We start from the raw sequence: 14,376 nt of genomic DNA, 5'->3' as shown, positions 1-14,376 counted from the left end.
AGACTGTCATTGACCACTCTCAGTCCTGCTGTTGTCTTTTATACAGAATATTTTTTTTTGCCAGATTGTACTGGAATATTTTTTATCCTCACCCGGGGGACATTTTGTTGTTGTTGTTGATTTTAGAGAGAGGGGAAGGGAGAGAGATAAATATCGGTGTGAGAGAAACATCGATTGGCCACCTCCTGCACACTCCTGGACCAGGGGTCGAACCCACGACCTATGTATGTGCTTTGTCCGAGAATTGAAGGAAGACAGTCCAACCAACTGAGCCACACCAGCCAGGGCTCTACTGGAATATTTTTTGAAGGGAAGGAAACATGAGCATTAAAGATCTCTTCTACATCCAAAGAACTCAGGCTTTTGTTAGGGTGCTGGGAAGTAAGAAGTTTCAGACCACCCACTTCTTGCTTCTAGAGATGCTCTGGTGGGATCATGGTTCTGACTGGGTCAAGTCCTCCCAGGCCTGGGGTTGGGGGTAGGCAGCAGAGCTATCCTTTGGCCTGTAGTTTCTTCATCCTTTTTGGAGTCGGGACCCTGATCACTAAGTACTAGGTGGTTCGTTTGATTTTTATCTAGGTTTCCTAGTCCTGTCAGTCCTTCGTTCCCAATGTGTTTTGTCTTCGCCTCTTTTCTCTTCCTGCTGTAGTGACTCTGGTTGGGGCTATCCTTACTCCCTGGGCTACACTTCACTTCCTCTGGCCTCTGGGCTTCCAGCTCTTGTGGTTTTCTAAAATCAGCCCTGATTAGCTTATGCTGTTGCCTACAGAAGCAAGAATGAGCTCCTCTGCTTGGTATTCAGTCTATCTTTTGTAGTCTCAAATTACCCTCTACTTCATTTCCTACTGATTTCCAAAATATATTGCAACCTTAGGCCGAATTATAAAAGGTCTACTCTCTGTTCCCTAAATCTACACCAAGACTCCCTGACTTCTTTCGTCATTCTATTTGATAGTTCCCTCCCTAAAAGGACTATTTGTATTTGTTAGACTCTTCATAACTCTTAGTCTTTATCCTGAGATAAAGACTGAGCCTTTTTCTGAGCCTTGTGTTTGGATGTGATTTCTTTCTCCTTTGACACCCTTTAAATGTTCATCTTATGAGACCTACCTTGTGTAGTCAGATGTCTGCTCCCTATTTTCTCACCATTAGATTTCTTTGGCGGGTAGGGCTGTGGTTTATTTATCTCTAATTCCCTGAAACTTTGGCACAGTTCCTGGCACATCGTAGTGTTCAACAAATAACTTGCTCACTTTAATATTTATTGGGTTTGTTGAACGGACCGAGCTCCCACCTCTAGGCAACCCCTAGCAAATTTCTGAACCCATCTACCTACCTCACAACTTTGTCTTGAGTCAAAAATGGCTAATGAATATGAGAGCATTAGAAATAAAGAAACAGCCCTGGCTGGTGTAGCTCAGTGGATTGAGCTCAGCCTGCGAACCAAGGGGTCCCCGGTTTGATTCCCAGTCAGGGCACGTGCCTGGGTTGCGGACCAGGTCCCCAGTGGGGGCAACGTGAGAGGCAACCACACATTGATATTTCTCTCTTTCCTTCTCCCTCCTTCCCCTCTCTCTAAAAATAAATAAATAAATCTTTAAAAAAAGAAAAAATAAATAAATAAAATCTTTTTTTTAAAGAAAAGAAATAAAGAAACAAAGTGTTATCACAGGTGTTGTATTGTTATTTTGTGACGACTTTGGCTCTGCGTTTCCTACTTCACCCGCGAGCAATTCTGCCTCCCAGCTCAGTAAGACAAGCGGGGGAAGAGAATGTGTTCCCTCCGACCAACAGGTGGCGATATCCCCGTTCGGCACATTCCGGTGAAGTTTGGCCTCGCCGCGCCGCCGTAGGCTGGTGGCCTCACCGGTGCGCCGGCCCCGCGGCGGTTTGCGGCGGCCGGGAAGATGTTGGCATTACGGTCACTTCGCTTTTACCTTTTTGCGCGGACGGGGAGCTCCCAGGTGAAGGGTCTTGGTTCCTGCACCGACCTGCTCTACTTGCAGGTCTTCTGTGCACCCCTACCTCCGACCCCCTTTCGGACTCCGTCCCACCCTTCCCCCCATCTCATCGCCTCTTCGCTGTCCAGCTCCCCTGTGCTGCCTTTCCCCCAATGCCCGGGGCCCCAGGCCCTGCTGAGGTTCCCTCCACGCGAACGTGCTTTCTGGCTTGGAGCGCCTCGCTGCGTTCTGCTTCTCATTCCTTTCTTCTCACCCCCTCCAGGTAGGGCCCCTTCCGTTGCAGTCGTCCCAGCCATGGCACACAATTCACGCTGGGCCCTGGCTGTCTTCCTCGGCCTCCAGCAAGGAGCTCCTCATGAAGCTGCGGCGAAAAACGGGCTACTCCTTTGTAAACTGCAAGAAGGCTCTGGAGACTTGTGGCGGGGATCTCAAACAGGTGTGTGGGGGCAGGGAAGGGAGCGGGAGCAAGGCGGGTACTTAGGGCCGGGTCTGTCTCACAGGGAGGTTGCTGTCCATTATTCTTAACGGTCGCCTTCTAGGTAGGATTCTGACTTTAAATGACCACCTCAGCCTTTGACTCCGTGTAAGGAGGAAGCAGTTGACTCAGGATGACAGTGTTAACAAACCTTATTCCATTTTGCAAACTGTAATACTGTTTCCTGCTGCTTGGAGCTGAAAGGGCTGTGTGCACTTTGGAGTCAGACCAGGACTAAAATCATGGTGCCCTCACACTGACTCTGTGACCTTGGACACCTTACCTGATTTTTCAGAGGTGCATTGTTCTTGTAAATGAAAATACTACTGTCTGCTCCGTAAGGTGGTTGTGAAGATTAAGCTAATCCAAAGCACCAGGCAGAATTTGGCATTTAGTGGTAGGCTGCCAGTATAGGGGTGTCAAACTCATTTTAACCCCGAGGCGAGCACATCAGCCTCATGGTTGCTTTCAAAAGGCCAAATGTAGCTTTAGGAGTGTATAAATGTAACTACTTAACTGTTAAGTGAGAGCTCAGTGGTGCTCTGGGTAGAAATAAGGCGTTGGGTTGCATAAAACAGGGTGGAGGGCCAGATTCCGCCCGCAAGCCTTGTGTTTGTCACCTGTGCAGTAAATGATGCATTACTTCAGTTTCTATTATGGGATTGAAGAGAAGCAGAAAGTGTAGGAGACCTGAACATATTTTAGAGTCCCATTTAGTTTTAAATTCTATGAGTTTGTCATCTGCCCCATTTCTTTTCACTTTATAGGCAGAGCGCTGGCTTCATGAACAGGCCCAGAAGGAGGGCTGGAGCAAAGCTGCCAAGCTCCATGGCAGGAAGACTAAAGAAGGCCTGATTGGGCTGCTGCAGGAAGAAAACACGACTGTGTTAGTGGAGGTGAGTTGTTAGAATTCCAGATACCAGGGACGGCCGCCCCTTCAGTGTAAGGCTTTGTGGTAGATTCTTTGTTTTGTTTTGTTTTTTTAGATTTTATTTTTATTTTTAGAGGAAGGGGAAGGGAGAATGAAGGAGAAGGAGAGAAATATCAATCAGTTACTCCTACATGCCTCAACTGGGGACCTAACTCGAAACTCAGACATATGCCCTGACCAGGAATCAGACTTGTGACCATTCACTTTTGTGGGAGGGCGCTCAACCAACTGAGCCACACTGGTGACAGCTCTTTTCATTCTTTTTGTATTATTATCATTATTTATTTATTTATTTACTTATTTATTTTTAGATTTTCTTTATCTTTAGAAAGGAAGGGAAAGAGAGGGACAGACATAACAATGTATGGTTGCTTCTCGTGTGTCCCCTGCTGGGAACTGGCCCCTGCTAGGGACTGGCTTGCAACCCAGGCGTGTGCCCTGACTGGGAATCAAACCGCGATCCTTTGGTTCGCAGGCCTGTGCTCAATCCACTGAGCTACACCAGCCAGGGTCATTCCTAAAGAAGAGGTGTTTGAGCCCTGGCTGGTGTGACTCGGTGGATTGAGTGCTGGCCTACAAATCAAAGTGTTGCTGGTTTGATTCCTAGTCAGGGCACATGCCTGGGTTGCAGGTCAGGTCTCCAATAGGGGACATGCAAGAAGCGACCACACATTGATGTTTCCTTCTTTCTCTTTCTCCTTCCCTTTCCCTCTCTCTAAAAATAAATAAGACCTTAAAAAAAAACAGAGGAATAGGTGTTCGAGAACCGTAAAGGGTAGTTGAGTTTAAACCCATGAGACCACAATTATTAGCTGTGGATTCATTTAAGTTTAGAAATGCACATATGTGTTGATGAGAAAAGGCCTAGCAGTCTAGAATAGTACTCCTAAATGTGAGTTTCGTGTAGCCTTACACCTTGGAACTGATTGCTTCCTGGACCAGTTTAAAGCTAGGAATTCTATTAATTAGGTGATGGATGGAGAGTAGCTGTTGTAGAGGTTTCAGGGCCACAACCGCTGAAGAATCAGTAGGGTGGATTAGAGTTTAGAGTGAGAGGAGATAAAATATGCTGGTAACAAAACTGGTTTGTAGTTTGTGGAGGCTGGAAAATGAGTTGATTATGGCATGTAGCTATGGGCAGGTGGCGACCTTGTGGTGAGTCCTTTGGGGACATTATAGAACCATCCTCTGAATGTACAGGCCATTGCTAACTAAGGGACACAGTGGAAATCATTTCATTCAGTTTTTGGCCTCAAGCTTGGAAGGAAGCTACAGGCTTAGAATTCTGGGGTTTTTTTCTTTCTTAAAAATTTCTTTTAGATATTTATTTATTTTCAAAGAGAGGGAAGGGAGGGAGCAAGAGGGAGAGAAACATCAATGTCTGAGAGAAACATCGATTGCTTGCCTCGTACCTGCCCCAACCAGGGACCTGGCCTGCAACCAGGCATGTGCCCTGACCGAGAATCAAACTGGAGACCTTTTCCTTTGTAGGATGACGTCCAACCAACTGACCCATGGCTGGGGTCATTTATTTCTGCTTTGTTGAATCTGCTGCTTGTTCTGTCAATACCTTGGTTTACTCTCCAACCTTAAGGCACTTTTGGAAACTATCAGTAAATAGCTTATACAGCAATATCAACTTATTCCTACAGGTAAATTGTGAGACAGATTTTGTATCAAGAAACCTAAAATTTCAACAGTTGGTCCAGCAAGTAGCCCTAGGAACCATGTTGTATTGTCAGAGCCTGAAGGATCAGCTCTCCACGTACAGGAAGGTGAGTTTGGGGGCCTCCAACATGCTGGGTTTGTTCCATCCTTACCTCCCCGCCCACCCTTCCCCCTTAGGGTTTTTATTGGGGACATTAAAACCCTTTTTTTCAGACATTCTCAGATCTCCCTTACTTCACGTCTCTGCTTAAATGTTGCCTTTTGGAGAGGTGTGCCCTTCCTTCTGTGGCTCTGTTACCTCAATAAGTCAATTAAAAATCTGTGGTTTTTCATTAAAAAAATTTTGTTAACAGTGTTTATATATTACATTTTTATTTATTTGTATGTTGTCGGTTTTCCCCGGTAGAACACAGCTTTGTGAGGCAGGGAATTTGACTTTTCACTGCTGTGTCTCTGGTGAAAGAGAAGTGGGCCCAGCACTTGGCTGAGGCTCGGGACATCTGTGTTAAGTGGATGAATAGCTGCCAGTGGGGTGGAGCAGTCACATCGGGTGCAGGTTTGTATTTAGGAATCTAGAATGGCCTGAGGAAAGGATCCTTAAATAAAGATATTGGAGAACGTACAATTTAGGAGAATATGGATATTCTTATCTATTGAATCTTGAATTTGCCAGTAACTCTGTTTGTAATCCTGAACCATTCAGTTATTTTTACTTTGTTTCTGGTTCATTATCTGTAACGGGACTGTGGTCCCTTTAGCTTTATTTAGTTTTTCCTCTTTTGATCTCTAGTTTAATTTTTTAAAGATTTTATTTATTTATTTTTAGAGAGAGGGGAAGGGAGGGAGAAAGAGGGAGAGAAACACCAGTGTGTGGTTGCCTCTCACCTGCCCCCTACTGGGGGGACCTGACCCAAAACCCAGGCTTGTGCCCTGACTGGGAATCCAACCGGCTTCGTAGGCCAGCACTTAATCCACTGAGCCACACCAGCTAGGGCTAGTTTAATTTTTTAAACTTTCATTTTGAAAAAAAAAATCAAAGTTACAGAGAAGTTGCCAGTATTCTACAGTAAACTATGGTGGGCTTTTATCTAGAGTCACCATTTGTTAACATTGGCTTTATCAGTTTTATTTTTTTAAATCGTCACCCAAGGGTGTGTTTGTTGATCTTAGAGAAAGAAAAAGGTGGAGAAAGGTGGGGAGTGGGCAGAGAAACAACGATCAATTGCCTCCCATATGAGCCTCGTCAGGGGAGCAAACAGTAACCTGGGAATGTGCCCTGACCAGGAGTAGAACCTGCGGCCTTTTGGCATATGGGATGATGTTCCAACCAACTGAGTCACCCGGCCTGGGTGATTTATCAGTTTTTATATACATAATATTATCATCTTGATTTCTAGTTGTCATGTCTGTTTAGTTTCTTTTCTTTGTTTTTCATTACATTGACATTTTTGTAGAATATCCTTCAGTTTGGGTTTGTCTGATATTTCTTCATAGTCAGACTCAGCATATGGATTTTTGTAGGAATAGTAAATCAACTGTCCTGCACTGCAGAGCATCGTGTCAGGAGGTACATCATAGCTGTTGGTTCCATTGTTGATGCGGATTCTGATCTCTTGGTTAAGGTGGTTTTTGCCACGTTTCTCCACTGGAAAGGTACCATGCTCGTCTTTGAAATTAACAACTTCTCTGTATGGGAGATTCTTTGAGATGTATAAACATCCAGTTTCCAAAAATCTTTATTTATTTATTTATTTATCTTTAGAGGGGAAGGAGAGAGGGAGAGAAACATCAATGTATGGTTGCCTTTTGTGTGTCCCCTGCTGGGAGTTGGCCTGCAGGGAACCTGCCTGCAACCCAGACATGTGCCCTGACGGGGAATCGAACCACGATCCTCTGGTTCGCAGGCCCGCGCCCAAAAACTTTACCTCATAGTTTTAGTATCCATTGATGATTCCTAGCAGATCAGTTATTACTGTGATAGTTGCATAATGGTTATTTCTCTAACTCTTGTCATTTCCTTTACATAAATTTTGGTAGTGGGCATTCTGTGGTGAGAAAAAAAGACTCCTCCATTTATTTAGTACCAACATTGACTCATGAGTTCTTTATAAGTAGGCTACAATTTATTGTATAATCCATTATTTATCTTGATGCTCAAATTACCCCTGGATTATTTTATATTTCTTTACTTTTTGGTATACGAGATATTCTGGGCTTATGTCATACTTTGCTTGCCCCAAACTATGTAATTGTTCACTTCTCCAAGGAGTCCTGGTCACTTTTAGTGGGAAAATGGTTTTTAGAAACCAAGATCTGGGCCTTAGGTATTCTTATCCTACCGAGATGTCGTTGCTGCTCTGTTCTTTTAGCAGACAGCTGGGGGTGAGGGGGGTGAGTGTGTGTGTGTGTGTGCGCGCGCGTGCGCGTTTCAGTGCTAGTCCTGCTCCACAGGAAGGGTTCTTCCTTTCCTTCCCCCGTTCTGTCTTGTCTTCCCTCTCTCGAGTGGGTGTGTTGCCTCCTAGCAACGTACCTATTTATTCAATGTTATCTTACACACCAAATTGCTCTGGAGTTACTGTACCTGACCACTGCAAATAATAAACTTGCTTGGGAGTTCAAGATTTCTTTAATGTTCTCTTTCTTTTAAATATTTTACTTATTTTTAAAAAGAGAAGAAGGCGAGGAGAAAGAGGAAGAGAAACATTGGTGTGAGAGAGAAACATCAGTTAGTTGCCTCTTGTAAGGGCCCCTACTAGGACTGGACCCACAGCCCAGCCATGTGCCCTGACCAGACATCGAACTTCAACCTTTTGCTCCGCAGAGCGATGCCCAACCAACTGAGCCGCGCCAGTGAGGGCTCTTTGATGTTCTTTTTGTCTTTACATTGAAGTTATGTGGTGAAAGGACTGTATTGAAAGTTACTTGGATTAGTTTTCTTTCCTCCCTCTGTTAATTTAGTTTGTCTTAATTTAATTTTTGAATGTTTAGCACATTAACATGGTTCTGAAAGTTAACACTATAATAATATACACACACAGATGCCTTTACTTCCTCTTCTTTCCCCTCTACTCCCATTTCCTATCCACTCCTACAGATAACCAACTTTATTGGTTTTTTTGTTTTCCTTTGTTTTTTCTTTTTTCTTTTTAAATATTTATTTATTTTTAGAGAGGAGAAGGGAGGGAGAAAAAGAGGAAGGGAAACATCAGTGTGTGGTTGCCTCTTGAGCACCTTCTATTGGGGACCTGACCCGCAACCCGGGCCTGTGCCCTGAATGGGAATCAAACTAATGACTCTTTGGTTCGCAGTCTGGCTTTCAGTCCACTGAGCCACACCAGCCAGGGCTATCCTTTGTCTTTTCACAAAAAAATAAGCATATTTGTACAAATGCCTCTTACAGAATGTTTGTATAATTTTTTATACTCTTTAATTTGCTTTTTTCACTTAAGACAGCCTGGGAATACTCTGTAGCAGCTCATGGAACTCTTCTTTTTTTCAGCAGCATAGTAAATCATTGTATGGCTGTGCTATGATATATTTAATCAGTCTTCTTTCACATTTAGGCATTTAGACTATTCCCAGTATTTTACGATTAGAAGTAATTATTCATTGAATAACATTGTGCATATGTATGCTCACATTGTTAGAAGTGTATCGTCAGGGTAAATTCCTAGAAACAGGAGTGCAGGATCAAAAGATGAAAGTATGTGCACTTTTGGGAGTTGTTGTCCAAGTCCCCTCCTTTGGGTGGTGCCATTATGCAGTTATGCAGTCCACCAATCTGCAAACCTTTTGCTTTAAACTTGTATGATTGATAATAAAAGTACTATTCCTGATTTCTAGGAAACTACATGTTAAGAAGTTAGGCCAGATGACAGGAGTGGGATGGCATTGGGGTGGGGTAGTGACAGAATCCACTGTTTGTAAAAACAGAACTGTTGTAAGTTTTTCTTTATCTTCCATCTCCTCGAGAAAACAGCACTGCTAAGTGTCTGTTGTATCTGATGGAGAGCTTCAGCTTTAGGTCACCGAGTTAAGAACTTCTGGTTTGGGTCCCATGAGCCCTCTTTGAAATGACCTGTTGTTACCAGTTTTTAGCCTCCTCGGCTTAATGACATCTGTACTTAGTTGTCTCAAATCATTTTCTGAGCACTAGGCTGTATTTGCCTAGTTTTTTAAAAATTTGGGTAGCACAAACTGATTGTGTTCAATTTGTGTGTGTGCACATAGGGCTTCTTGAATTCCTCTGAGCTCTCCGAACTCCCCGCGGGGCCCGAGAGAGAAGGCTCTCTCAAAGATCAGCTGGCCTTAGCAATTGGTGAGTATTTGTGAGGGTTCTGGAAGCCGGAATCTAAGAACTGGATCTCTTTGTATCTTTGTATTCCTCCAAATCTAGACCAAGAATTGCAAGCTCACGTGCCTGAAAAGGTCATAATGTGATTGTGCCCTGTGGGTTGTGTGTTAGATGTCTGGGAGCCGTGGGACCCTGACAGGCCTGCGCACTACTGGAGGGGGCCATCACCAAGCTCTCGCCAGTTGTTACCCTGGGGGAAATGGGGTTTCAATGTTGGCAGAACTTTAACGTTTCTTTAAAAGAATTTAGATTTGTGTACAAAAATCTCAGTTTTTAGCTGTTTGCAACTAATTAAAATTACTTCCACACTTGGCATGCATCACTATGCTGACTGAACAAACCACGTCTAGGCAGCGATGCCTGGTGATTTCTAGTCGACTACTTCTCCATACGCTGTAGGGGAACATTTCATCTTCTTCATTGTTTTTAGGAACTTGGTCTTTTTAAAAAAACATCTGATCCTGAACTTGTGAAGACACAGTCTTTCAGAGCCCGCTGGCTGTGGGAGCCATGTTGGGGTCCCTGTGGTGGGACTCGTGGGGGTTGTGCCTTCCTCCCAGGTGTCCTTGATGGAGTTGGGGAGGTGAGGCTGGGGTTTGAGATTGCTGGGAATGCACTGCTCATCTGATGTTTCCAGTCAAGGCATACGTTTTTTATCATGTCGTCCTGAAGTATGTATAATGTTTCAGTGAGTCATAGATAGGAAACCAGACAGACGGCTGGGTATGGGGCTCATGAAGAAATTTTGGAAGAACTGGGTGTTTCAGCCTTGTCAGTTTCTGGGAATTAACTGTTGGGTAGATGCTTTGAGCTGTTGTAAGATTCTTTCTGGTTTCTGGATTCCCCCCTTTCGTGACTTGTAGATATAAATTATGGCCAATTCAGGGACATTTATTCAGACCCCTTTGTTTATCTCCTACCCCTTCCAACTTTTTGGCTTATTTCAACTTCTTTTAGAGGGTAGAGCATCCTGAGAGAAAGGGGAAAACTGTAATCTATTTTTGGTTCTCATAAGCACCTTTGAAAATGGCATTTTTTTTAATGAGAGGAAGTTAAAACTGTCAGATGACACAGGGTTTCGGGTTTTCTGGGGCTTTTAGTTGTGGACTTTTCCCTGATACAATGAGTGATCAGGAGGTGTCTGTGTCAGTTATGGCAACATTTGGGAGGGATGGTAATTCGGTGGGAAAAAAGTACGTATTGCTTTGGAGCTCTGAATTTTAATTCCAGCAGTACCCGGTACTGTAACCAGTGTAACCTTGTACTGGTCGGTTATTGAGCCTAAGTTTAATGACAATACCCAGCATTAAGGTGTTACCGTGTGCCAAATACTGTAATGTGCTTTTATACATATTATTTATTTTTCCCAGTAATCCTGCATTCAGGTTATTTGAAGTAACATCATTTCCTTTTTACAGATGAAGACACTAAGACTTGACAAATTAGTAAATGAGGTTGAATCATTAAGTTGCTTGCCTAAAGCCATGCAGCTGGTAAGACGCAGAAGTGAGACCCGAGTCCGGGTCTGGGTGGCATTATAGCCCATGTTGTTAAACGGAGCGTGCCTGGCACCTAGTTGGTGCTCCGCAGAGGCACTCTCCATTTCCCCCCACTCCCTGCACACACCTTTTCCTCTGTAAACTGAAGACGGTGCCCCCATCCTACAGCAGACTCACAGTGGAAGTGCAGAGGACCATCTCCCAAACTTGGCCACCTGTGTGTGTGTTTTGGTATCACCACAGGCATCATATCCTGGAAGTGTGGTTTTTGTTTGTGTTTTCTTGTAGGGAAACTGGGAGAAAATATGATTCTTAAGCGCGCTGCGTGGGTGAAGGTGCCCACTGGGTTCTATGTTGGCTCTTACGTCCATGGAGCAACGCACAGTCCCTCCCTCCACAACCTGGTGCTGGGGAAGTACGGGGCCCTGGTCATCTGCGAGACGTCTGAGTGCAAGGCAAACCTGGAAGACCTGGGCCGCCGCCTCGGGCAGCATGTGGTAGGCATGGCCCCTCTGTCTGTTGGCTCCCTGGACGACGAGCCTGGGGGAGAGGCAGAAACCAAGATGCTGTCCCAGCCGTACCTGCTGGACCCCTCCATCACATTGGGACAGTATGTGCAGCCCCAGGGGGTATCTGTAGTAGACTTCGTGCGGTTTGAATGTGGAGAAGGGGAAGAGGCAGCAGAGGCCGAATAGGTTCCAGAGACTTGTGGCCCAGGAAGAAATGTTTCTTCTTAGTTCTGAACATTATTACAAAAAGAAGTTATTTTCTAAGCTTCTTCAAACTTAGGATTCGTTTTTCATTTGAGTTTATAATGAAATTATACTTCATGGGTAAAATTATGAAATAAAATTGTTACATAATAAAGAGAGTAGAATCTTTTCCTTGTTTGCATACTGCTGGGTTTAGCTTTCCGTGTCTTGCTCATGACGAGTTTTAGGAAACAGCAGGTGGGCCTCACTGCAGTGACCGACAGCGTCCGGGCAGACGGGCAGCAACATGCGCCCATCAACATAGATTTATCATGGCATCCCTACACAGTCTGACTCATTCCGTCATCTTCTGTGCACCGAGCTCTCGTGTGAGGCTTTGGACTATACTATCCTGGAACGTCCCAGTTACATTACTCCTGCCACATGGAATCTTTTGGAATTGTTGACTCAAACTTAGAGTTGTTTGGAAAATGTGGTTCACTTGTTGATGTCTGTGGTGTGCTTTGAAGGCTCTCTGCAGTGGTGTACACACTGGTTCTGGCCTCGTTACTGAAATGAGTAACACATGACTCTGTTTCTCTCTTGGATAATGGGGTGTGGGTGGGTGGGGCCTGAGGTTTCCTGGACAGCTGTGAAGCAGATTGTGGCATTCTTGTGCCAGGAACAGGAATCGCAGCGGTCTGGTTTTCCAGAGCGCTCGCTCGGTAGAGCCTGTTTACTTCCCTATTACTGAGATGTTTCTCCCCACAGTACATCAAATAATTACTACAATAGGCACACCTCTAATGCTGGAAAAAACTCCCTTTTGCTCATACAGGTGTCTTTATTTGAAGAGTTAAAAAGCTCTGACACATACAGATCTGGGCGTTTGGATTTTGGCTTTGGAATATACATGAAATTTACTTCAATGATTTGTAGGTTAGATAGGTTTTGGAAATACTATTCTTTCAAATTGAAAACTTAGGTTTTTTGCCTTAATGTTAAACACTTTAAACTTCGTGTGTTTTGTTGTTGTTGTTGCTGTTCTTACGGGTTTTTTAAAATCTTCATCCAAGGATATGTAAGCTGTCTTTTCCTTTTTTGTCCTCTTACTTTCGACTTCTCTAGATTCATGAAGTTTTAGTGCTTTCTGCTAAGGCTTTAGCCAGAAGGCCGCAAAAATCACAAAGTGGATAATTAACATTTTAGGTATATAAAAAGTAAGAAATGCAGAGCTGAGAAAAATGGAGAACATGCTATGATTTCAGACCCTACTTATCTAAATTAAGCAGCTGGATGTTAGGCAACGATTGGCAGGTGAATTCTTTCCCGGTATTGGCAACTGTCGGCTCTGTCCTGTGGTCTTGCAGTAGGTGCAGGTGTGTGCTTTCTCACCTTAGAAAAGCCCCTTCTCTTTCTTCATTTGGAGCTGTTTCCAGCCAGGCAGAGCAGCGAACTGGTTTCTCGTGATTCCAAACACAGAAACAAAGTCCTGTTCAGAGAGGTAGTTCTAAGAGAAAACAGAGTGTCTGGTTAGAAGGAAGACATGGCCCCTAGCACTGCCAACAGCGCTGGGGAGAGCGGGGCTCAGAGGGTCAGTCCTTAAAGGGGGAGTGGAGTGAATGTTTGGAAAGTCTAACAGACATTCGTTAGGTAGTTTCTTAGGTGATAGAGTCCCGTCCTGGCCTATGGAAGAACTGGATCCACTGCTCTCACAGCTTCACCTGGCACCCATTTCTTGTCGGAAGGACAAGAAACAGGATATATGTTATATGTGAATTCTAGACATTAGGTTTTGGCTAAATGGAGAACTAAATTGAGTGACGGTTTTTCTTGCTTTATGCCCTTATCTGCCATTTTTATCCAGATATTTTCAAGTACAAGATCTTGAGAGCATAAAATGCTAACATTTATTTATTTATTTATTTATTTTTAATATTTTATTTATTTATATTTAGAGGGGAAGGAAAGAGAGAGAAATATCAGTGTCTGGTTGCCTCTCATGTGTCCCCCGCTGGGAACTAGCCTGCAACCCAGGCATGTGCCCTGAATGGGAATCGAACCTCGATCCTTTGGTTCACAGGCCCGCACTCAGTCCACTGAGCTACACCAGCCAGGGCGCTAACATTTATTTATTAATGTTTAATGAATATCTTCTGTCCAAGTAAAATTATTAGGATGTAACCTCTGTTTTCAAGAAAGTTGCCCTGGTTGGTGTGGCTCAGTGGATTGAACACTGGCTTGCAAACCAAAGGGTCACTGGTTCGATTCCCAGTCAGGACACATGCCTGGGTTGTGGGCCAGGTCCCCGGTGGAGAGCGTGTAATAGGCAACTACGCATTGATGTTTCTCTCCCTCTCTCCCTCCCTTCCCCTCTCTCTAAAAATAAATAAATTTTTTTAAAAAAGAAAGTTGTTGTCCATTACTCAAGAGTTGGTTAGATAAGACATTGTAGAAAATCTAGAGACCTTCCCCAAATCAAATCCTTTAAAGGGAGAATAAATCCATTCATTCAATGTGAATGTGTTAATTCATTCAACCAAAACTTAGGAAGTGCCTATGGTCTGCCGGGCATTGTGTTAGAAAGCTAAGAACGTGGTGGTGAACAAGACAGATCAAGTCCTTGCTCTTAAGGATACTAATAGAGGGAGATACAGACGAGCATGTATAAAGGGTCTTGGCAGGGGGTGCGGGAAGCAGTGCTAGGTAGGGTGGTCAGGGAAGTCTTTCCTGGGAAGGTGAAACCTTTCCTTGGAGCTGAGACCCAGATCAGGAGGAGGTTGCTGTGTTAGGGTT

General features: G+C 44.1%; 2 protein-coding genes and 1 non-coding gene across 6 annotated transcripts in view; 1 reads left to right on the top strand and 2 right to left on the bottom strand.

The window, feature by feature from the left end:
• Nucleotides 1-1,833: 1,833 nt before the first annotated feature.
• The window catches only part of TSFM (Ts translation elongation factor, mitochondrial), a 24,934-nt gene continuing 12,391 nt past the window's right edge, over nt 1,834-14,376 (top strand). The window contains exons 1-6 of one of the 4 annotated variants that reach the window (XM_037030101.1): nt 1,840-1,964; nt 2,224-2,397; nt 3,204-3,332; nt 5,020-5,142; nt 9,266-9,353; nt 11,177-12,598. In XM_037030101.1, coding sequence (XP_036885996.1) covers nt 1,908-1,964; nt 2,224-2,397; nt 3,204-3,332; nt 5,020-5,142; nt 9,266-9,353; nt 11,177-11,583 — 978 coding nt within the window. In that variant the 5' untranslated portion in view covers nt 1,840-1,907 and the 3' untranslated portion in view covers nt 11,584-12,598. Of the gene's footprint in view, nt 1,965-2,223; nt 2,398-3,203; nt 3,333-5,019; nt 5,143-9,265; nt 9,354-11,176; nt 12,599-14,376 lie in introns of those variants that run through there. The other 3 variants (XM_037030102.1, XM_037030104.1, XM_037030103.1) reach the window with 3 other exon arrangements.
• LOC118976032 (small nucleolar RNA SNORA25) lies at nt 8,991-9,115 on the bottom strand. Its single transcript, XR_005064185.1, has one exon. It is a non-coding gene; the product is annotated as a small nucleolar RNA SNORA25 (small nucleolar RNA).
• AVIL (advillin) overlaps nt 12,668-14,376 on the bottom strand; it is a 20,921-nt gene continuing 19,212 nt past the window's right edge. The window contains exon 20 of the mRNA XM_037030095.1: nt 12,668-13,090. Coding sequence (XP_036885990.1) covers nt 12,977-13,090 — 114 coding nt within the window. The 3' untranslated portion in view covers nt 12,668-12,976. The remainder of the gene's footprint in view (nt 13,091-14,376) is intronic.

Source organism: Sturnira hondurensis, unplaced genomic scaffold (assembly GCF_014824575.4).
Source record: "Sturnira hondurensis isolate 20B ecotype Veracruz unplaced genomic scaffold, ASM1482457v3 Scaffold0020601, whole genome shotgun sequence".
NCBI lineage: Eukaryota > Metazoa > Chordata > Mammalia > Chiroptera > Phyllostomidae > Sturnira > Sturnira hondurensis.
This window is presented reverse-complemented; position numbering and strand designations above follow the sequence as displayed.